A 26,031-nucleotide genomic window follows, 5' to 3' on the forward strand; every position below is an offset into this window, starting at 1 on the left:
CATTGAACACAATAACCGTTATTCTCCCTAACAACTTTGAATGCCCCTGTTCCGAGTCTTTGATCTGCAGATACTTCGAATCGAAGGTCTTTTGATAACTGGATGCCCCAAGTGGATCGTGCCTGACCGGATGCGACCTTGAATTGCCCCTGTTCCGAGTCTTGGATTTGTAGATGCTTAAATTGGAGGTTCTTTGATAACAGTTATGCCCCAAGTGGATTGTGCCTGACTGGATGCAGTTACTTTGTATCTTAATCCTTAACTTTTGCATAGATGGCCCTTTTCGGGTTTTCAATCTATCAGGATAATCATCTTTGTTCATATCTCTAATTTTTGCCTAGACCGCCCTTTCGGGTTTTCAGTCCACCGAGACGCTCATTTTTGCCTAAGCCGCCTTTTCAGGTTTGCGACTTATCGAGCTTTTATTTTGACAAAGTATTTCTTGACTGCACCGACATTTATAGGACATGTGAGTTTGTCACCATCCATGGTTGTAAAAGTCATTGCACATGAGCCTTCATATTAGGCATCCACTTGCCCCTGGAGTCTGGTTGGAAAGTAGTACAAAGTTCCCTTCTTGAAATTCATGGTGACGAACCTTTTTGTTAGAAGCTTGTTTCAAACCTCTTTTGATATATTTGGACAAAATTGTCATGCATTTTAAGTTCAACCAAATCGGAATTCCAGCAGAACTCCTATTGACGGGACTTTCAAACTCCACGGGAAGCACGACCTTCATGTTGTATACTGAGGGATGAAGGGGTTTGCCCCTGTTGAAGTGTGTACTGAAGTACAATACTCGTGAAGTGCAGATGGTAGCATCTCGTGCCAGTCTTTGTAAATGAAAGCCATCTTCTAGAAGATCTTCTTGATATTTTTGTTTGCAGCTTTGACGGCTAAGATGCCCCAGTATGCGAGAGATTTCATCAGGAGCTTCGGATACAAGGAACTCAAAGTTGGAAGATAGTATAAGGTTAATGTGTTCAACGGGTTTATTAATGCATGATTTGATTATTGATTTTGACAAGTAAGTATAAGTTATGATTATGCAGATATTTGAAGATGATTATTTTTTTGGGTTTTTTGTATTACCATTTTTCCAGAAAAAGCACAAAATAAAACAAAGTCGGGATCAAAACGACCTTTTTATTAATGATGGAAAATACTTGAAGCAAAAAATCCCTACACAAGTTCAATTTCATCTCAGGCGGGACGAAAGGATTTTTTTTGAAAAGCAGCAAACAACAAACAGACACATTATTTGAACAGATGAGTAGTAGAAGGAACATCAAAAGCGACCCAATTGCGGCTATCCACTCCATGTGTCACAATACTAGGTAATATAATTCGGCAGTGGATTAACTTGTACGTCCGAATTTAATCTTCAAGAAGCAAGATATTGGCTTCAATCAGCTTCTGGACTTCAATCTTCAAAGAGAAACAGTGCTCGATGTCATGGCCGGGTGCTCCTTGATGGAAGGTACAGGAGAGGTCAGGTTGATACCAAACCGGCAACTCGTTAGGCGCCCAAGGAGGCGCTCTAGTTTGGACAAGGTTCTTCATGAGCAAAATGGGAAGCAGCTCCTCATATGTCATTGGGATTGGGTCAAACTGCATCCTTGGAGCCTGTTGTCGAGGCTGCTGTTGATGTTGGCGTTCGGGCCCTTGCTGGAACCGCGACTGATCCTGTGAAGATACCAATGAAACCACCAAGGTACTCAGTCTCTCTAACTCGTCCTGAAGTGTTGTTACCTCTTCACGAATGCTCGTGGATTTCTTGTTCAAACTGATGCGTTCTATCTCTTTGTTTGCACGAGTGTTGTAGGTGTGAGTTGGCTTTGGATGAGGACAGTCGGACCACTTTTGAAATGGGTTGACCTTTTTATAGGAAAAACAAACGTGTGAGACACGGACTTGAAACTATGAATGCATGATGATGGATTATGCTTATGCAAAAAATGGACACATTTTTTATTGAAGTACTTTGTCAAAGTAATTGTAAACATTATAAGGAACATTGTTTCAATTGATAATTTGAAGTGTTACAAACAGTTTCCTTAAGAGCAAAAGCAAAGTCAAGGAAAGAGACCCCAACAAAAGCTAAGGTCTGGATAAGACTTTTGAAAATGTATTTCTCGGTGTTCCTTTTACAAGGTTCATACCTCTAATGTTTATAAAAACTTATCGAAGTCCTTCGGTATTTAATGAGAAAAAGTTTATGAATGTATGCATGTATGCATGATTATGCAACAAGAACGGTGAAAACATGGCGAGGTTTAAGTCCATAATGTTGGAGTCAAGGGTAATAACGTCTTTTGGTAAGGACTATGGTTTCATTTGTACTTGTAACAAGGGTTCTACCAAGTTCCCAAAGTCCAACCCCCTCCGAATTTTATTGGATACCGAGACAACACCCGGTCCAACAACGTTCGTAGGAAAGTCTCGTTTGAGTGTAGCATCGCGTGTCGACTAATTCCGAGACAACACTCGGTTAGCCACCGCACTACGTCCTAAAAGGCCAAGATGGGCTAAGGGTTACTAAAGGTCCTTAGCGTTCAACGGAAACTTAAGAGTAATAAAGTCTAAACGTGACAACACACGCCGACATATATCACTTCAAGCTCCTCCGCTAAGTGTGGCCATATCACATGCGTCAAGACACGAGAATACTCTCGGTATGCCACTATGATTCTACCACTTCTATCTTACATTTCTCTCAAGCCCGGGTTAGGACTTATCTCACCACTCACGTTAAGAAAGAAGAAAGAAGAAGAAAGAACAAATATACACGTAATTTCCATCTTTTATTTTTTGATTTTTTTTTTTTGATTTTTTTTAAGCAAGTTTAAAGCACAAAATTTTAAACAAAGCCAAGTTAGGCTTAACCCTCTTAGGGGTCTCCAGTGAAGTCGCCATTTCTGTCGCGTCATTTTTCGGAGATCAAGGCTATTTGATTAGCGTTTGGCTCACTAAATTATTTCACGACTTTGAAAAAATTTATTTAAATTGGGGGGGGGGGGGGGGGGGGGGGTCCGGGGGTTGGTTATATTTAGGGAAGGTATTAGCACCCTAAATATTCGTAGTACTCTACGAGAACCTTTTGGTTTTATTTTACGTTTTGTGCTTTAAACTTGCTTTGAAAGAAAATAATGAGATGTACATAAATGGTGGATAAAATAAAGAAAAGAAAAAAAAAGAGTTGATTTTAATTTGATTCGAGAGGACAAGTCCTTTGCCTAAGTACCCGTGAGGGATCAAAATCACGTAGTTCGGGGTTGAAATTGACGTTTGATTAGTTTTGTGTTTTTTATTAGTTTTGAAAAGGTTTTAAAGTAAAAAGCCAAGTGGCAAATGAGAATTGATTTGTATTTTTTATATTGAAAGAAAAATGACTCAAAGTATGATTAAAATTGATTTGATATTTGATTAAGAAAGAAAATAAAAGAACGATCACTTGATTGAAAATCAAGGTTTATTATGAAAATATTTTTGAATTTTTGGTTATTTGCATGTTTTTGTTATTTTTGAATAATTAATGAAAATTAAGCTAACGGAGCAATAAAATTAAAAGCGTGTGGATTTTTGTAGTGACGTTGGATCACCACAAAATCCCTAATCTAATTTTTTTTGTATTTTTTTGATATATATATAAAGCGGTAAAGAAATAAAAGACACACACACACACACACACACACACACACACACACACTTTTCTCATTTATATTTACATTGGACCTAAATACATTCTAATTGCTGGAAAATAAATGACAATAATTAAAATGCTAAATAGAAATAAAGTAAAATGCTAAAACTAAAATGCAAGAAAATAAAAGGAAGGGACAACCGAAGGGACAAAAATTACCCAAGGGACAAAATTCCGAAGGGACTTATTCCGAAGGGACAGAAAAAAGAGAGAGAAGAAAAGAATAGCTCGTCAACACAAGCTAAATGAGGGAGAAGAGATAAAAGTTCTTTGACAACTCAAGAGAACTTTTGGTGTGTGAAATTGTGAAGGAAGAAAGCTCTATTTATAGGTTCTAAGGTTGATGAAAAATGGAAAATTGGTTTAATGCACTTTGATGGGGATTTGAATGAGATTGATGGTTTTGGAATGTGATTTGAATGATTTTTCAAATGGGAGAGTTTACATGTAAAAATGGCATGATTGGTGGCACACTTGAGAAAGAAAAAAATTGGACCTTGACACTATATTTTTCCTAAAGAAGTAATTAAACGGAAAAAATAAAAACAAAATGGTAAAATGGAAAATAAAAAAATAAATATATAAAAATCAAGACTGAATAAAAATGAAAGATAAAAATGAAAACTAAAAGTTTAAAAAAAAAATGACTAATAAATTAAAAAAGTGAGAAGAGGTATTGATGATGAAACGCGTTCCTGATGATAAATGGGAAAAAAGTTTTAACTCTGCACTGATTATGGCATGGCATGGAGGAAAAATATTTTGGACCCCTGGACACTTAATTTTGGACTCATTGACACTTTGGTTTTTTTTACTTGGACAATAAAATAAAAGTGACTAAAATAAAATATGAAAAATGACTAATTAAAAGCTAAAATAAAAATTGGAAATAAAAACTAAAATTATAAAATTAAATAAAAGATGGAAATTGAAGAGTAAATAACAAATAATAAAAAAATAAAGAAAACTAAAATTATAAAAATATAAAGAGCGAAGAGGGCCCGACTCGGAATCAAACATGAGGTATTTTAAGATACCTTTCTGCTGAAATTTCCTTTGAAAAGTCAAAGACTATTCAGGGTCAGACAATGTATGAATGTAGGATGTTAGGTCAAAAATTGGGGTATGACAGTACCGTAGGTGGGGTTGGAGTTGATCTACCACTAGGCAATGAAACATTCTTAGGCTTTAACCTATTTTCAGCTTCTTCATAGATTTTCATTAAATCAACCAAATATTCAACATTAACTTCTTTACAAGTAGCAATTAGAGGTTCTAAGTAAATGTGCCTTAACATTAAATTATGAACCTTTGAAATCAAGTTGACAAAAATTACAATTCCAAAGCTTATTGGCACCCCCTTCTCCAATTTTTTCCTTTACCGTAATAAATTCCTAAAGTGGATAACGATCATCTTGAGGTTCTAAAGAAGAAAACCCATTTGTAACCGTATTTGAAACCCCTTTCCCAACAACTCTGACATGATTTCAAATGGTTCATCAACAATGTAATAATAGACCAACAACAAGTAAAAATAGTATCTTTCAACAATGAGTAATGATATTTTGACATCCATTTGATGACAACTTTGTTGACAACCTTGTTTTTCTTACTTCTTATTGGTCAAAAACAATGGAGAGAGAAAAAGGAAGAGAGAGAATAACAATATCATGTGAGTATGAGAGAGAAAGTTGTCCAAAAATTGTCAAAAAGTGATTGTCAAAATATAATTTCTCTTCAACAATTGACCCCGATCCGATGAAGGAGAATTGAATTTTTGTAAGAAAAAAATCAATAAAAAGAAACTCATACATAGTATTTTCAAAACACGTATTATGTCCATAGTAACAGTTAAGTTGTATCCCGTATTATTTCTATGTATATCCAGCATATCCCTAATGTATCCAGTATATTTTTAAATAAATTAATTCGGATAATTCTGGGATACATATCCGGGAATATCCATAGAATATCGGTATCTGGTATGTATCCGATACAAGTACGTCGTCCATTTTGGAGTTTTCGGGCTTCATATGTTACCAGGCATCATCAATTTAAGATATTTTATTTTGGCTTTTTTTAAAAATACTACTCCCTTCATCCCAAAATAACTAATCCATTTGCAAAAAAAAGTGTCCCAAAATAATTGCTTCATTTCATTTTGTTCAATTATAATTCTAATTAATACTACCTTAATCACTCTCAATTCAATACACCATCCGATTACTATTGTAAGCAAATATCTATATTTTAGATTCATTCAATCAATGGTGTATATGATCTTTATTATGGATCACATTCATCATTTAATGAATGAACCTAAAATATTGAATTTTGCTTATAACAGTGATTAGATGGTGTATATTCTACTTTACATTTATGATAAGAGAATACACCAATACCTAACAAGACATTCAACAAAAAATTTGTCTCTCTTTCAATTATTCATTTTTTTCTTAATATGTGTAAAATGAACAAAATACTCATTTATTATGGAACAGAGAGAGTATTATTTTAAAAAAAAAATGTGCATTTAAACCTAAAAATAATATGAGTGATGATATTTGAACAATCATTTGATGACATTTTTGTGACAACCATCTTGTTATCTCTTCTTATTAGTCATGACATCAAAGAGAGTATTATGGAACAGAGAGAGTATTATTTAAAAAAAAAATGTGCATTTAAACCTAAAAATAATATGAGTGATGATATTTGAACAATCATTTGATGACATTTTTGTGACAACCATCTTGTTATCTCTTCTTATTGGTCATGACATCAAAGAGAGAAAAGGAAAGAGAGAGATAAAGTAAGAATATAGTGAGAGTATGAGAAAGATGGTTGCTTAATAATTGTTAGAGAATGATTGTACATGAGAAAGAGGGTTGCTTAATAATTGTCACAACATAGTTTTACAAATATTATTTTTCAAATAATATAATAAAAAAATGATATTTGGACAATTCTTTTGTGATAACTTTTTGATAAATCTCTCTCATATTTACATTATGTTCTTATTTTTTTTCTCCCTCTATTGTTTTTGACCAATAAAAATAGAGAAAATAAAAATTGTTTCTATTAGTTGTTCAAACATCAGTGTTCTATATTCCCTCCGTCTCACAATATTTGTCTTTTTAGGATTTTTTTCTTTTTCTCAAAACAGTTGTCACTTTAGAAATACCGATGCAATATTTATTATTATTTTTTCATTATTATACCCTTATTTATTGATTTTCATCCAACGTAATTACTCAACTAACTACAATTAACAAGAGTGTTTTAGTATATGATCCAAATTTTATCATTGAAATCAACATAATTAATCATTTTCTTAATAATCGGGTATAAACCTTAAACAACTACTCCCTCCGGTCACTATTATAAGAAAATTTCTACTTTTTAGATTCATTCAATAAATGATGTATGTGGTCTACAATATAGACCACATACATCATTTATTGAATGAACCTAAAAAGTTAAAATTTGCTTATAATAGTGACCGGAGGGAGACGGAATGAGTAATAAATTGGAGAAGTTGACATTTTGACTTTGGTTGTTAAATTAAAGATGAAAAGATAGGATATTAACGGCCATCACCAACCTTACCAATCATAAGAGCACAAAATCTCCACCTCTCTTGTTTTATCTCATCTGATGTCTCTCTCTCTCTCTCTCTCTCTCTAATTCACCATTACTCAGAAACATAAGAAATCCTTGCCGTCCATTTGTCTTTAACTCTGGCTTATGAGTTGGAGTAGTAGATTTTTTGTCCTATCCTTTCGTGTTTTCCATGCAACATTTCTTAATTCTTTCACTCTTGCCAGTTGCCAATGATACAAAGCATTTCACTCTTTTGCTGCTAGTGCTACACGTCGAATTTAAATGCCCAAAATCACACCCTCGTTTGACTAATCGTCTTTGTTTCTTTGGATACTCAAATCCTCAATTCTTCACCCACTTACCAGCTGCCAAGCAACAACTTTGAAGACAGTAACGAGCAAATTGATGGTGGATTTGTTTATACTCCTACTTCATAATACGTCTTTCAAAAAAAATATTAGGATATGCTTAATTTTTTCTTAAAAAAAAACTTTGAGGAAAGAAAAATTACTGTTGTTATTATTTTTAGTGATGCTAATGACAACTTTACTGGATTCGATTTGAACTATGTCTATTGAAACTAAAAATTGATGTGAAACTAAAATAGTATCTAGGGTTTATAAGACTAACTTTTATATTTAAATAAGGATTTTTAAATAACTTATTATATTTATTAACGGATACGGATGTCGTAGACACATACACCATTGACTATTCATCCAGTAAGTAACATGTAAATCATGGTAGATTTTGCCCACGGATATTCATGAGTATGAATTTTTTTGTCGGCCATTTACTTATTAAACTAAAAAAAAAATACTAGAAATAATGATAATTCACCTTTGGTAAAGTGTTTTAATTTGAAAACGATTTAATGTAGAATAAGACATTTTTTCCTAATTTTTTTCCTTTGTCCATTGTGCCCAAGTAAGTACTAACTTTCTTTAGTGAAACAAAGCTTTTAGAAAATAACAAAGACAATTTAACATCACTTGGTCTTGACCCACAAAAGTAATATCTCAGTACTTACTCCTCTCCTTTTCCACCACCATGTGAGATGTTGTTAAAAGTGATAATAACATAATCACATCGTGTTATGGCCAAAGCATGCACCAAAAAGATAAAAGCCTCAACTCCAATTGGATTCTTTACAAGATGACCCAATACTTTTACTATGACATTCAAATTAAAGAATAACCACGATGCTACATCTCAATTGAGTGGGATTTTTTTTTTTTTTTAATATTGGACCCTAAAAAAACAACGCATTCAAATTCACGGGGAGGAATAAAGCCATAAACACTTGTTCACAAAGAAAGCTTAAACCCTATTTAGTCTCACGTTTTTTTTTTTTCAAATGATATTTATGACAACTACTCTATTCAGTTTCACGTAAAGAAAAAAGGGTTAATTATGTTTCTAGTCCTTATAAAATAGCGACCTTGTGAGTTTAGTCCTTACTTAATTTTAATAGCATTTTTAGTCCCTAATTTTGTTTTTCTGCACTGAGTATTAGTCCCTACTCAATTCAAATTTGTTTAATTTATGCTTAAACTCTTAAATTTTTGAACAATTTTTTGCAGACATGTTTAGAACATTACTAAAAGTTCCTACGCAAAAAATTATCGCAAAATTTGATTTCTACATCCAGATTTTATTACTTTTTATCTTTAAATTTTGTCGTTTTAAAAAATTCATATTTAATTCATTTCATGTCAGAAAATTCTAAATTTTAGTAAACGAACCTTTCATAGTGTTCTAATCTTGTCTTAAAAAAATCGTTCAAAAATTTAAGAGTTTAATGATAATTAATCAAACTTTGTTTTAGCAGGGACTAAAATTATAAGTAAATTTTTTTTATAGGGACTAAAAATGCTATTAAAATTAAGTAAGGACTAAATTTACAAGGTCGCTATTTTATAGGGACTAGAAACATAATTAACCCAAGAAAAAATTACTCATATTTCATTAAGGGATTTATATAAAAATAAATTTAACTACTTTTACTATCAGCAATAGATTGATCCAAGTGCTAAGAAGTTTTACTATCAGCAATAAATTGATCCAAGTGCTAAGAAGTTTACACTCTTTAAGCAAGTGAGGGGTTCAATTGGCAACTCTAACATATGAAAAAAAAATTAAATCAGATTAAAATGAAAGAACTCATTTTGTGTGTTCAACAGAAACAAACTGGATTTTAAAATACAAGGATCAAAATTGATTATTTTTGAAAATAAAAAGACCAAAAGTGTACTTAATCAAGATGTGGGAGAGTAGGAGAACAATATGAATGCATAATGATCATAGCTGACTTCCTTCCCAAAAGGAAAAAAGGCTTAAATGCTCAATGAGTCCCTTAACTTGATTTCAAGTATCGGTTTGGTTCCATAAGTAATAAAAGGTCTATTTCGGTACCTTAACTTTTTTTAAAGTAACAACAGTTTGGTCCTTTCTGTTAATTTAAGTCAAAAAAATGTTAAATTTTGGTCTCTTAACTTATTTAATTAGTATTAGTTTTGTCTTTTAACTTATTTAATTAGTATTCGTTTGCTCCCTACACTTAACGTTTTTTTAATTAAATTAACAGAAGGGACCAAATCGATACTTTAAATAAAGTTAAGGGACCTAAACGAACATTTTATTACTTATGGGACCAAACCGATACTTGAAATCAAGTTAAGGGACCAATTGAGCATTTAAGTCAAGAAAAAAAATGATCCTAGCTGACTATAACAATAGTTCCACCCAACCATACACTATTTTCTCCATAAATTTTCTTCACTGAAGATGATCTTCAAGATGCATCAAACATTTAATATGAATATGTTTCTCCTATTTTAATTGAAATTCAAACTTTACTTCCACTATTGTAAAAGTCTAACCCTTTCCGCTGCAGCTACCCTCTTGGTCACCAAGCATCTACACACACACATATATATATAGACACACACAGACACACACACCCACACCACTAAAAACTCCTATACTGTGGGAGAGAATTAGTTAATTTAACCACTCTATGAATTGAAAACATGTGAAAGACATAAAGGAACGATTTGTTTAGGACAGGGTGCTAATTATTGGTTAACCTATGCAACCGATTCTGTCTTTAACTGCATGACTTGGTACTTGGTAGTTAACCAAACCAACCACTTCCTCGTGCTCAAACAATTTAAATTAAAGACAAAATTTTGATGCAGCTTACGATGTCAACCCCTGAATACATATACAAATTAGCCGATGTCCAAACATAAAAGCAGGCTCGACCACCACATATGAGTACCAAAAACAAAAATGACTCTCTTGGTTTGAAGCCATGATAAAGAATAAAACTTAACCTTTTTCAATAATTGAAGCATAGTATTTTCTTTCTGTTTAAATAACCCGTTGTTACGCTCATTCCACACAATCCAAGCACACAGTATCCAAATCAGCTGAAGAAAAGACCACCGTGATTTCAGACCACCCGTGTAAAAAATAAACCAGTGAAAATGGTTGTAATCACCTGAGAATCCGCACCATCAAACCCGATCCACGACCGCACTAACTGCCGTAGAGTACCAAACATTCTACACGAGAGGTTGTAGTCCTATTTATTATTGCATATTTTTATTTTCATCATGGGATGTTATAGGTAAAGATTTTTGCGTTGTGTCATCCATTACGCCGAGGTGAATACCTCGTATATTGATATTGGACCTGTTTGGGTCATCTAATGCTTTTGACGTGAACTACTTTGTGACAATCTATAAGATAATTGAGTTGTACCTTGTAGATCCATACCATTACAAAATCATGTTTTAGATGAATGTAATTTTTTTTAATAAGGCAAAATGAAATATATTAACAATAAAAAACATTTCTCATATCACAAGTTGTACTAAAGAGAAATACAAGAGTCATACAAATGGAGTATAGTCGAACAACCAAATGAAAAAAGGAAAGAAGGTTATTCAATGTTCAAACACGAGAACAAACTACGCCACCAATCATAATAACCAAAAGATAAATTGATGTGTTTTGCCTTCAGCCACAAGTAGGATAAAAGCTTGACTTTATCTACTAGATTGCGAATAGAGTCATCCTTTTGGTTAAAAAATCTGTTATTACGCTCTTTCCAAATTACTTAGACACAAGAAAATCATAAACACCTGAAAGATCAACTGAAGAGAAGACAATCTAATGCCAAACATGATGTCAAACGTTGCCGAATAATTTAGAATCCAAGAACAAGTGATCAGTCGATTTTGTAACACCACAACCACTCACACAAAGCTGAGAATCTTGATTAAGAATGCTACGTCTAAATAAATTATCTTTGGTGAAAAGTCGATTTCTGAGAAGACGCCAAAGATGCATTCAAGGAAATGTTCTCGTGCAAAATAAAATCCTTTATATTTATATATAAACAACCTTTAATATATATATATATATATATATATTTATATATATATATAATCATAAAGGGTATTGAAATGAAATTCACAGATATATATATATATATATATATATATATATATATATATATATATATATATATATATATAATCATCATAAAGGGTATTGAAATGAAATTCACAGATATTTAGTTTTTAATGTCCATTGTCCACCAAATAACATAAGGAAAAAAAATCCACTAACTAAAAAATCCACTAATCTTTCAACCTAAATCAAATAAACACCACACTAAGATGGGAAATAAAAAAACAAATCACCTAAAGACGAGAAATCAAAATAAACAAAGTCGTCCTAGACGACGAAATCACAAAAACAAACGAAAGAAAACTGAAAAATATGTGAAAATCATTTATTTAACTAAAAGAGAAAGAAAAATAATTCGAATGATAAAAGAGAAAGAAAAAGAAAAATTGTAAATCAAGAAAAATTGTAACAGCTAGAATTTGGGAAGGTTATCCTATATTATTATGTCCAATATTTGTTCTTTTTGCCAATCAAAACGGACCTTCATAAACAGGTGCAATCGTGTTTTTCGTTAATTGATCACAACACTCCTTTATGGAACTTTTGTAAAAAAAAAAAAAAAAAACTCCTTTATGGAACTTAATATTTAATTTATGTAGGTTCATTGATTTTGTACATTCAAATACTTGATTGGTTTTTCTTTTAAATTTTTTTTTTGTCAAGTAGTCTAGTGGTTAGAACTTAACTTATAAGGTGAATAAGTGGGGTGTCCGGGGTTCGAACCCCGACCCCTACATATAACAATGCATTGTCCATACCAGCTGAGTTATGCTCACGGGGACTAAAAAAAAAACTTAATCGGATAAAATTTTAAAAATATTTATCATATTGAAAACATGAACTAGTGGCAGTTATTTTAAGTTTAAGTGGAAAAACTTGTGAAATTTATCTCTAATTTCGTTGCAAATTGTTAGAGGAACCAAATTTCATGATCAAATTTATTTTATCCATATCTAATTTCAGCCTTCATTTCAACTTTTCATGGCAAACAACAAGCCTTATGATCATCCATACGTAACTCTCTCAACCCTCTTAAAAATAATTCACAATCATAGAAAGACAAGAGTGACAAGGGCTACTGGTGAGATAGATAAGAAAACACACATTTTTTAGTCAGCACTTACAACTGGCTGAAAACTATTTTCAAACACAAAATTATCAATATTCATAATGATATCGATTATAAGGACGTAAGAGAGGAGTGTGCATGGTGAGATTTAAAACTACTTGAGTGTATGAGACCAAGCACTAACAAAAGCATAGCCCTACTTCATTCCACAACCAATAATATAAATAAATCATTTGTTTTTAAGGGTAAAACAAATAAATTATATCTATGGTTTTTAGTCGAAACTTATTGGCAGTCTTATGAGCAATAATTATACAAGTTATAGTTATGGGAATCACTTTGTATAATTTTCTTTTGAATATGGACCGCGCAACTAGGCGTAAACATGTTTAAGCCACGATGGTGGTGGGTTACGACATAGACAGTACCCAATTTGCAGCTAAAAAGCAACTAATGAGTAATTATCAAGGACCCTCCCATCACATGCTCTCAATTTAATGTAGCCATGTGAGTTCTGAATTTTTATGCAGTTTTTCTGTTTATGCATGGGATCATGGATCATACAAATTTCAAGATGTCATGGTTTAACGCGTAAGTTTGCATTTAATTATGTTGTACTAACTGAATCTTTCGATTAAACAAAAAGGGAAAGTTTAGCTATTTCTAGACACTTTTAAGTAAGTTTTTGTGAAACTTTTATGCATATTAGAAATTGAAGTATTTGACTTTTCTAATAAATAGTTTTTTTAATTTATAATGTTTAAATAATGTGTCAGAAGCACTCGTTAAAAGACCCAAAACAAAAAGTATGAGTTGACAAATTGAAAACTATGCCCGAATATTCTTAGTTTATGATTTTTTTAAAAACTTAAATTTAAAACAAAACATATTCACTTTATCTTAAGCGGTTAATGAACTCCATCAAATAACAAATCGTTTGGGAGAAACTAAGTTCGATTCTTGAGTGAAACAATTTTTAACCAGATGTTACTTACTTTCCGACCGAACACCAGATTAATAGAGCTCATTTACCATAAGAATCGGAGGGTTAACAAAAAAAACTAACGTATTTTCTTCTCTCTTCTCATGTCCCTTAAACATCTCTCTCGTACGCTTCCCCGTTCTCATATTTGAGGAGGGGTCGTGTCCGTTGAACACTGGATTAATAAGAAATTTCAATGTTTTCAACTATATGAAGATTAATAAGAATTGAACCAAAATCAATTTTTGTAGAATGCCCCTGAAGTTTTGATGACAATAAAGTATAAAAGAACAATTGGACTTACTAATGTCTGTTCAAGAATGCAAGAACATATAATTAAATTCAAAATTATTAAATCAAGTTTTGGTTCTGAAAGAATAAGATTCTAAGCACACTTCAGAGCATTTGAATTTTGAGAGAAGCTGAAGGTCTGGACCAGACTTAGAAGAATACAAGACTTTGAAGGATTCGGACTTTGAAGACTCGAACTCTGTAGGTCACGTCAGCATCAGAAGACTCTGATCAGTTTTGTCATATTTTAAAGGAAGGTTCTATCAAACTCTGACAGTACAATTTGTCTTCATCTGACCACGTGAAGAAACAAACAAAGAACTTCAAGGACAATAATTCCTTTTGAAGCAAAGGAATTCCAAAAGAACTTTCAACGACGTTAACCATACCAAGAAACATTCCAACGTCTCTGATTAAGTCTCTCAATGATTCAAAGTAATGCGCCGACACCTCTCCAACGTCTCTCATATTTCTCTCTATATAAGAAGTTTTATTAATCTAAAGGCTAAGAAATTTTACTTTAAGAATCGTGTGTTCTCTTTTAAAACTCTCACCCTGTGTCCTCTTTTATCTAGCTTTCACTCTCCCTGAAAGTGAAAAGCAGATTATGAGCAATAAAACTATGTAATCCCTTCCGTAAAAAACAACTGTAACCCTCTGTATAAGGGAGAAAAAAATACTGTAATTCCCCTGTTGATTCTCATATCCACTCTTGAACCATATCCTTTTGAAGGAAGCTTTAAACCGATAAACAGTGTATCACTCTCATTCTAAACTGTGTCCTTACTTTATTAGGTTAAATAATTGCAAACCTAATAAAACAAATGAGCGGAAAAAAATTAGGTTAAGTTATCTGCATATTTTGAAAGTGTCCTTACTTTGTCAAATTCAAAAACGCATAAACACTTATAGAATTTCTTACAAACTTTCATACTTTAGAAATTCGTAAGACTTAGAGTCCAAACTGAATTGTATTGATTACACCTCTGATTGTATATCAAGTGTAAAACCCAAACGACCTTTTATTTGATTAAGTTAGATTGTAGAAGTTTCTTGTTTGTGTGTTTGAGCATTGAAAGTCTCTTTCTTATGTGATTTAGCATTTGAAGTCTCTTACTGGTGTGCTTGAGTATTTTTAATCTTTAGTGATTATAGTGAAAATTCATTGGAAATGCAAGTGGATTAGACTACTCTCGGTTTGCGAAAGAAACTAGCATAAATATGACTAAGATGTAAGTGTTGGAATCAACTTGGGAAATAGAATATATGACCTGTTTATAACTAGGAGAAGTCATCACCTCACAAATCAATTTATTAAAATTTGTGTTAAATAATGGCAGAGATTATGTTAGACTCAAAATCTAAACAAATATTTATAACTGGGGATAATCTTCACGCTGGTTTTGTGTGATGTGTTAGGTCATAAATCTACTTTAAATTGATTTATAGATTGAATTGAGTAAAATTTATATTTCAAATCGAATGAGTCATGTTGCTGAGTATAAGATAAAGATAACGTCCAAATAAGTACAACACAGTTCAATTTAGGAACACCCTTATCCACGCATCTATTCTTTGTCTTTGCCACGCATCTATTCTTTGTCTTTACCACCCATCTTATCCATTTATTAGCTTAACAAACTGTTGGAACACTAGTTAATTCTAGTGAGAAAATTGGAAAGAAAAACACTATGAAAGAACTAGTGTGTAGGTGTGACTTAAAAATGTCCCACATTGGAGGGTCACCCCTACTAGTAAGTGTTTATATATGGGTCGTGGGTTAAAAAAAAATGATATATATATATATATATATATATATATATTATTTTTTTGTTACTTGAAAATGTTAAATTAATTAATTTAATCATTATCAGTAAGCGCTACGATCCGACCCAATCCAAAACGCGATCCAGAAACTTCCGGATATATCCAATTAAGAAACAAAACGCGTTTGCTTAAGGATTAAGCAGACTTAATCCCCAAGTCACTCGTTTTTTGTTACAAACTCTCCCTATAAAAGGAGAAGTTCCCCCCACTCATTCTCTACACCGAAAAGAATTTCATTGAGTTGTCGGGAATTCTTTTCTTCTCTTCTCCCTCCGACTTGCGATAGCGAGTTTCTTCTACTTCTACTCCTTTCTGTCCCTTCGGTATTAAGAGTGTTCTTAAGACCATAGTCCCTTGGTCTTAAGTTCATATTCCCTTCGATAATATATGATTCTTCGGAATATAGAGTACTATTAACATCATATTAAAGAATGATCTTAACAGTATATATATTATTTTAATAATTTTAAGGAGAAATGGTGGTATCACCATATTTGAGTGGTCGTAGTGCCATATTGAGGTTACATATGCTATGTCTACCGAAGAAGTTACATATTGAGGTTAAGTTGTCCCTAAATACATTAAGGATAAATCAAGCTATAGATTTACATCTTTCGAATGAAACGATGAAGTGATTGTTGTCTCAATCAACAACACTAAAAATTTATTTGATGAAAACAATAATTTGTTACAAAACAAATTATTAGTTACTAAAAATTTATTTGATGAAAACAATAATTTGTTACAAAACAAATTATTTGTTACAGAACCCAACAAGTTTAGTTTGTTACAAAACAAAAAAAAAATTGTTTGGAACAGAAAATAAAATAATGCAAGGCCGTTATTTTGTTATGGTGAATTCTAAAAGTGTTTTGTTTAAACATTGATATCACGTACTGGTTTTCAAATCTTTAACAAGAATTGATAAACATATGCATCGATCGCTTTACATAATCCAAACTTGTAAATATGCAATAAGGAAAATAAATGGAATTGTGAAATTCTATTTATGTTTAAGAAAGAATCTGAATTTCAGATTTCTATTGAATAAGACTGAGTTGACTCAGACTTAAAGAGAGACTTGTGTACCATGCACTCTTGTGGAGAAAGATTGCACTTTGATGGTATGTTAAAAAATTAAATTCTCCTTCTATGTTATTAGTTGTGTGATTTTAATATTTGACATATCAAAATTGATCACGAACAAGTGTTTAAATTTTAAAACTTGAGTAACTTGGACTTAATTCCAAAGTTATATAATTAAATAATTTTATTTATTGCAGTCAAGATATATGAATCAAAAGTTCATATAAACTAGAATTTAGAGGATACGAATCTCTAAACATAATGATATGTGTTAATTTGATGACACATAAAATAGAAATGATAAAATAATATTTTTATCATATTTATTGATGACTGTGAACTTTGAAAAATAAAATTCATATGCTTGAATGTTCAATTTTTTATAACGAAAATTGAAATTTATAGAGTACCCAAGTCTAAGAACAAAAATTCTAATTAAGAAATTTTTGAAGAAAAGACAATCCAACTTGTCTTATTTTTGAACTTGGGATTGTCTGGACTATATTTAGATCCTGGACCCCAAGAGAGTTGAACTCACTAGTAGAGCCTATGAATATGTACTCATCAGGTATGCGATAAATAACGAAACATATAGGTTTTATGACCTAAATGTGAAAGTGATCATAGAAATTAAAAGATGTCGAATTCTATGTAAATATTTACCCCTTTAACTAAAGAATAGTGGAGGCACTAGTGGGGGCTCTAATGGGAGCACGACATTAGTGGGGGAAAAATAAATTTCCCTTTAAAAATTAAGAACTAGTGGGTGCACTATATCTAATCACATTCATGTAATTAGAAATAGTTATGAAAACATCATACAAGATGTTATAGAACCTCAAGGAGGTAAGAAAGCTAAAATTGCTAAAGAGTATGAACTTGGTTTATACATTGGAAGAAGATTCATTAAGCCTTAAAGAAGTTATATCCTCATTGGATGCTGAATTATGGCAAAAGCAATAAACGATGAAATGAATTTTCTTGAGTCTAACAAAACATGACACTTGGTTGACTTGTCTCATAGTTGCAAAACCAATCGGTTGTATTTGGATTTTTTAAAAAAAAGGAACTAAAACCTGATGGTACGGTTGATGAATACAAGGCTTTTCTTGTAGTCAAAGGTTTTAGACAAAGAGAAAAATATAGACTTCTTCGACATTCATTCACCAGTCACGAAAATCATATCCATGAGAGTACTAGTCCCTTTAGCCGCCGTTTATAACTCGAAAGTACTCCAAATGGATGTGAAAGTTGCCTTTTTATGGTGAACTAGAAGAACAAGTCTATATGGAACAACCTGAAAAAGTTTGCAATTCATGGACAAGAAAACAAGGTCTGTAAGTTAGATAATTATTTGAATGGTCTAAAATAAACTCCTGAGGAATGGCATGATAAATTTGACATTCTAATATTATCGAATGAGTATAAAGTGAATGAAAGTGACAAATAATATTTGCACGATCATATGTCTCTATGAAGACGACTTGCTCATATTTGATTTAAAGATTCATGTTATGAATTATGTGAAATCATTGTTTATCAACAACATTGATAAGAAAGACCTAAACAAAAATTGAAGTAATTCTTGGTTTCAAGATTACTAGATCAGAAAAGATAACTTTTTTGATAATTCTCACAAAGTTGAGAAGATCTTAAAGAAATGTAAACTTGCAATCACATATTATGATCCAAGTGTAAGAACACTTGAGATGGAATTAGAAAAACAGAATATACGAGCATCATTGGCAGCACTAAGGTATGCCACTGAATGTATTAGATCCGACATTGTCGATGTCGTGAAACTCTTGTGCAAGTTTACTAGTAGACGGATGGAAAGCATTGCCATGCTATAGAAAGAGTCATGAGAAGACTATGACTCTAAGATTACTTCACTAGGAGTAACATATTGAACCTAAATGGTACAAGATATAAAAATAGAACGTCTTTCAGATGAATATTTAGCGACTAGTGTTTGCACATTGAGCATCACTAGAGGAGTTGTTTGTTAAAACAAATGATATTGACTCAGTCCACTATGGAATGAATCTGAGATGAGAACACTAGAGAAAACTAGTGAAGAAGCAAGTTGGCTAAGATCCTTGCTAGCTGAAATCCCTTTATGGGAGAAACCGTTACCGGCTGTGTTAATTCATTGCGATAGTACCGCGGCTATTGCAAAGATTAAGAATCGTTATTACAATGGTAAGAGACGACAGATAAGGCGAAAACATAGCACGATTAGAGAGTGTATCTCTAAATGGAGCGGTTAGAGTTGATTTTGTACGTACGAATGAAAACTTAGCTGATCCTTTGACGAAAGGACTTAATAGAGAGAAAGTCCAAGAAACATCCAGTAGGATGGGACTAATGCCTATAGCCCACAAGTGATGGTAACCCGACCTACATGACTGGAGATCCCAAGAAATAGGTTCAATGGGTAAAAACAAGTCATGAAGTGGTAGAACATGCTATGAGAGAAAGAATATAGAAAGCATGATCCTGCAGCGAAAGAAGGATGAGGTAATAGTAACTCTTAATGAGATCTATACTCTATGTTGAGTGGGGTACACAGCTACAGGAGTACCCTTGATAGACTCACCTATACGAATGTGGAACTTAGGCCGATCCTATGGAATTTCGAGGCAGAATTCCTAGGCATTCGTTAAAACTGGGATACACGTGCATGGCCTTAAAACGCACGGGCTTTTAGAATACACCTATGAAAAGGTTTGTGTGTGGATTCTATGTCTGAGATAGAGTTCAATGCTGTAAGCAACTCTTGTTAAATCAGAATACCTTCCACTATGCTAAGGTTCAAGTTGTTGGCGACACCTTTGTATATTAGCAAATCTTATGGAAACGTTTTACGTTATTTCTCGAAACCATTTTGAAGTCAAGTGGGGGATTGTTGGAACACTAGTTAATTCTAGTGAGAAAATTGGAAAGAAAAACACTATGAAAGAACTAGTGTGTAGGTGTGACTTAAAAATGTCCCACATTGGAGGGTCACCCCTACTAGTAAGTGTTTATATATGGGTCGTGGGTTAAAAAAAAATGATATATATATATATATATATATATATATTATTTTTTTGTTACTTGAAAATGTTAAATTAATTAATTTAATCATTATCAGTAAGCGCTACGATCCGACCCAATCCAAAACGCGATCCAGAAACTTCCGGATATATCCAATTAAGAAACAAAACGCGTTTGCTTAAGGATTAAGCAGACTTAATCCTCAAGTCACTCGTTTTTTGTTACAAACTCTCCCTATAAAAGGAGAAGTTCCCCCCACTCATTCTCTACACCGAAAAGAATTTCATTGAGTTGTCGGGAATTCTTTTCTTCTCTTCTCCCTCCGACTTGCGATAGCGAGTTTCTTCTACTTCTACTCCTTTCTGTCCCTTCGGTATTAAGAGTGTTCTTAAGACCATAGTCCCTTGGTCTTAAGTTCATATTCCCTTCGATAATATATGATTCTTCGGAATATAGAGTACTATTAACATCATATTAAAGAATGATCTTAACAGTATATATATTATTTTAATAATTTTAAGGAGAAATGGTGGTATCACCATATTTGAGTGGTCGTAGTGCCATATTCATGTTTTGGAGAAGTTAGAATGGTGGTAACACCATATTTGAGTGGTCTTAGCACCATAATAGAATGGTAATAATACCATATTAATTTGAACGGTTTCGAATAGAGCGGTTATGTACCGTATCGAGTGGCTTCGATCAAACGATTGAGCCATATTTTGAGGGTGTAATTCTCGAACGATTTTTCTACAGTGCAGTAGTTAATCGAACAGTTGTAGCTGGGCTTGTTTTATCCTGGAGGCGGCGTGGTTGATAGTCTACCTTGCACAACTTTGGGTAGTGCCACGAAACGTCTTAAAGAGAGCGACCTGGTCGTGACTCAACCTAGTAACAACTTCGGTAGATGATATAATTTGGAAATTCAAATTTAACAGTTTGGAAATCCAAAAACAACACAAACTGTATACTTCGATCAACCATGCACGTTTAGATATTAGATAAATACATTGATTTGATGTAATGTAATGTAGATGACATGAAAGTTCAATCCATATGTTGCTTAGATATTTACAATCCTTCAAATTTCATAGTTATATTTATTTTTCAGATTTTTCTTTACACGTCTTATAATTTTATCTCATGTATAATGTAAGAAATAGATATTTAAATCTTTTAACCATGTGAATATCATACGATCGATGCTTTTTAAAAAAATTATCACAAGAATCAAAATTCTTAAATAAATTTCAATTACATCGTGAAAATTAGTCTTAGAAATTACGCGCAACCAAAAAATACACATGTATGGATCGTTTTCTTAGAGTTGGATAGAAACAAAAGAGACATAAAACAACTAGAGCAACTAAAATTCATGTCTTAATGGGAATGTCTATGTCTCAGAATTATCTATTTATCATCTCTCGTGTGGTTTAAATTTCATGCTGTGACAAATTGATGGAAGATGACAATATTATGGCTAGAGCAATATTAGTGCTGGTGGGAAATGGGAATGAAAACCATTCTCACAAAGCAGTATAATAGTATTAATAGCATTGTGTGGTGTTGATTTGACATTACATAAACACTAGGCAATTCAAGAACCCTATTCATACATCACGTTTGTCTATAGAATGTGCAATTGTCTTGAGCTAAGTCGACAGAGCACATGAAAAAAGCTACAAGAATGGTCCCTCAAGTCGTTACTGAAAATTCCATTAACATTTAATGGTCCATGAAATTAATTAGACCATGAGTGTTATTACTCCCCCATTTTATTTCATGTTTAGGGTATTTTTGAGAGTTGAATTTTGGAGTTAAAAAATACTTAAGGATTAAAGTGTCTAATATTTATAACTTAAGAAACTAAAATGGAATAAAGAAAATATAAGGGATTAAAGTGAAACCCAAAAATAACTTAAATCACTAAAAATATAATTTAACCTTTGATATATATTTGATATTTAAAATTTTTGAAAGAATAATACAATAAATAATCATATAATACTTTAATCACATATGTCCTTGATTTGAAAAAAAAAGAAGTAAGATCTCTCCTATCCTTCCCTCTAAAATTCTCCATAAAAACATACCTTTAAGGTTCTTTCATAAATATTAAAAAATTATGTTTCTTTTGTTACAAAAATTCTTAATGAGGTTGGTGATCGGTTCTCTGTGACATAGGGGTATGTCTCTCCTGATATATTAAGGCTGTGTTCGGTAACATAAAAAAGTTAGCTTATAACTTGTTGGAGTAGCTTATAAGCTTGTTTTGATAGAATGAGATGTGTTTGGTAAAAAATATTCTCACTAGCTTATAACGTTTTTTAAGAAGTTAATCCAAGTAGCATTTTAGCTTATAACTTGTAGCTTTTCACATTTTATTCCATTTTTAACCTTTAATATTATTTTTTATTAAAAGAACTACCCACGTAGTGCTTAATATTTGTTACGGTTTGCCACTTTGCCTTTCTTTGGTTTCTATTTGATTCTTTTTTCTTGTTCCTGTTGGTTTCAATATTGTTCTAGATTTGATTTTTTTTTATACGGTTTTTTTCTATTAAATTCATATCTAAATATTTGTTTATTCCATAAAAAGAAATATAAATATTTATCATTATTTTTTTCTTTGAACATATTTACTCCATAAAAATATTTTGAAATAAATTAAAATTATTAAGATAAATTCTTAGTTAAAATATTTATGGGCAAAAAAAAGTTAAAAGTTTTTATAAATTAATTTTATAATATATTAAACATATATGTACTTTTAAGTCATTTATATTTATTAGTAACTTCAAAAGCTAATTTTACCAAACATTTTAATTTAAATCAGCAAGCTTTTCAGCTATCAGCCATCAGCTATAAGCTAGTTTTTCAGCTATCAGCTAGCTTGTCAGCTTAATTTTACCAAACACACCCTAAGTTTTTATATTGAACTAACTTCATGAAAATAAAGTTGACTTGTATGGTCATGTTGACCACTCTTTTTTTTTTGTCAAGTAGCCTAGTGATTAGAGCTCACACAATTAAATTGTGGAGAAGTGGAGTGTCGGGGGTTAGAACCCCGACCCCTGCATATAATATGCAATATCCTACCAACTGAGCTAAGCTCACGGGGATATGTTGACCACTCTTTATAAACTTACTTAAGACATTATATTTATTGTATGTGTGACTTGGAAAAAAAATTCAATACACTCTTATACTCAATTTTGTTTAGTTTGGTGCGTGAATGTGAATATAAATGGTAGGTCACTGAGATTGATAAACTTTGATACCATATTAAATTTGTATGACGAGTCCAACTCATGTTCATAAAAGTGACTTGTAAGATCAAGGTGTCACTTTTGTTAAATTAATTTCATAGAGAAAAGTTAAGTGTGGAAGAAGAAGTATAATATAAAAGTTCGCAGCTGAAATACGAATGAGACAAATTTGAATGTATCTTTCAAAACACAGTGAACGGAAATATCTTCCGATAAAATCAAATGGTAACTTCTGATGGAGGCACTTTGGGAATTCAAGGGTTATGTGAGGAAATAGGGGGCCTATAGAGCAATTTCCCACAAATATGAAAGAGGTTAGGCCCTCTTACGTGTTTTTGTTTGTTTGTTTTAGATAGAAGTTGTGAAGAAAAAATAGGTAAGAGAGTACGAGGAGAGAAAGAAGACGATAAACAACGGATAGAGTGAAGTGTTGCTTGTTTTTAAATGTACAATAATGCCCCTATGTTTATGAGATTTCATTCAAAATTAGTTTAAATGTTTTATTTAGGTGAAGTTAATTAATTAATTGAACTTCTTATCTTAATTTAATTAATTTAAATTACTAGCAATGAGATTGGTAACGTTTAAGCACTAACAAGATGTGAAGTTGTGTTGTGTCCCCGTGAGCTTAACTCAGTTGGTAAGGGTAATGCATATATATATATATATATATATATATATATATATATATATATATATATATATATATATATGCAAGATTCGGGGTTCGAATCCCGGCCACCACAAAAAAAAACATGTGAAGTTGTGAACCATGTTCATGTGAAACACCGGAAAAAAAGACACAATGGGAAGAAGAGAATCGACACATACAACATGGTTCTTTTTTGGTTAACTCTAGATACATTTACCTTCAAACTCATTTGTATTAAGAGGAGATTAATTTGAATGTAGTGGGAGCCTAAAAAAATTTGTGGAAGAATGGGATACCATCTAAAGTTAGCATTTTCGATAAGTAGTTATATTCACCACTATTTTGTTAAACTTGACATAATTCATTGAATTATGTTTTCTCTCAATTCACATTGATTACATTTAGATTCAATCTAATGTCAATTTATCAAACACATATATCTTGTGTTCATTAGTATAGTTGATTTTATTGCTCTTAAGTTTGGTTTGAGATTTGTCTAGTTTTATACATTGTGTGAGAATTATTAATCATTGATTGTATTAAGATTTGGCTTTGAATTTCTCAATTCAATAGTAAATTTTATTGTGCATTACATTATCTTAATCCTTTTGTCATTGTTATTGTTTCAAGAATAAATCCAATAAGTTTATTTTGTTTTCAAACTTGCTTTCGTTAAAAACTCGATAATATTTTTAAAACGTTATTCACCCCCTCTAGCACGCACTCTATCTTGCCATATAGACCAACAATATGCAAAGATGCTGGAAAAGACAACAAACGTTGTTTGAAACTTCTTGAAATAACATCAGCCAAAGACAATTTTACCCTTTGCAAGTCAATCTTAAAGATACCAATAAACAAGACCACAAAAGCCCAAGATCACCTCAAAAGTTTCACCGTTTCTTTTTCCACCCTATGAGGTTCTCACGCGTCCTATGCATTTCAGATTTTAGAATCCAAACTGCATAAAACCCCTTTAAAACCTCTAAAAATACGTTGAAATATTTCATATTTTATAATCCAAATATGACGCGCGAGAAACTCATAAAGTGGAATAAGTAATGACCCAACAATTTGATGAACAAATATCCCTCCTCACAATTCATTAAAGATTGTGCAAGCATCTATTGCAATGAATTAGTTAACTCGTTTTGGTCTGCGTTACATGAATTGCATGATCATCCAGAAACTTCAAGCTATGATGCCAAAGTTGCTGGGGATGGACCAAACCTCTGCCAAACTAACTTGGTTGATGAAAAAAATAGTCAATACTTTTTCTATTTCTACATTCAATAATAATATGCAGTTTCTTAGTTTTGCTGCATTTCTGCCCACAAACTATCTTCTTCCACAACAAAATATGTTGGCTAATATTTGATTTTAAACCAGAGTTTAATGATGATCGCTTGATAGTCTAAAACAATTTTGCACACACAGCCAATCAAAACATTTAGAATTGTCACATAAATGAAAAACATTAATTGATGTGTCAATTCTAAATATTTTGATTGATTGTGTGCGAAATTGTATTGGACTGTCAATCCGCCATCATTAAACTCTTTAAAAAATATGTTATATAAATTAATAAAAGTGCATTGAATCTCAACAATTTTTACTTTGTATTTATTCTTTTTTTTTAGAGCCTTTGGCATCAAAATATATATTTTTTCCACTCACTCACAAATAGGGATGGCAATTGGATTCTTACGTAAGGGATATTTGAAAAAATACACAAAATGAGCAGTGTAAAGATTTGCACCATTTATATACTACACTGTCAATATTGTCCGTAAAATTTATTTATTATATGTCCAAAGTTTGAACATAATTCAACATCTCCGATTTATATTTGCTCTCCAATTTTATTTTATTTTTGATGCAACTCTCCAATTTTCTTCATACTTTAAAATTTTGTTTTATTTATTTTTCAGTTTCAACACTATCAAAAATACATGTTTCTCTATGTATGTGACAAAATAAACATTTGATATTTATCTCTCATTTTTCTTCCCAAATAACAGGATTTGA

General features: G+C 31.9%; 1 protein-coding gene across 1 annotated transcript; it reads left to right on the plus strand.

Annotated features, from left to right (window-relative positions):
* Positions 1–1,589: 1,589 nt before the first annotated feature.
* On the plus strand, positions 1,590–25,299 carry LOC146921553 (uncharacterized). Its single transcript, XM_085711329.1, has 3 exons — positions 1,590–1,714; positions 24,745–24,901; positions 25,111–25,299. The coding sequence occupies exons 1-3, from the start codon at positions 1,590–1,592 to the stop codon at positions 25,297–25,299; spliced, it is 471 nt and encodes a 156-aa protein (XP_085567455.1).
* The last annotated feature ends 732 nt before the right edge of the window (positions 25,300–26,031 follow it).

The sequence above is a fragment of the Medicago sativa genome, chromosome 5 (genome assembly GCF_051527215.1).
Source record: "Medicago sativa cultivar Bolivia chromosome 5, Bolivia_mono, whole genome shotgun sequence".
Lineage (NCBI taxonomy): Eukaryota > Viridiplantae > Streptophyta > Magnoliopsida > Fabales > Fabaceae > Medicago > Medicago sativa.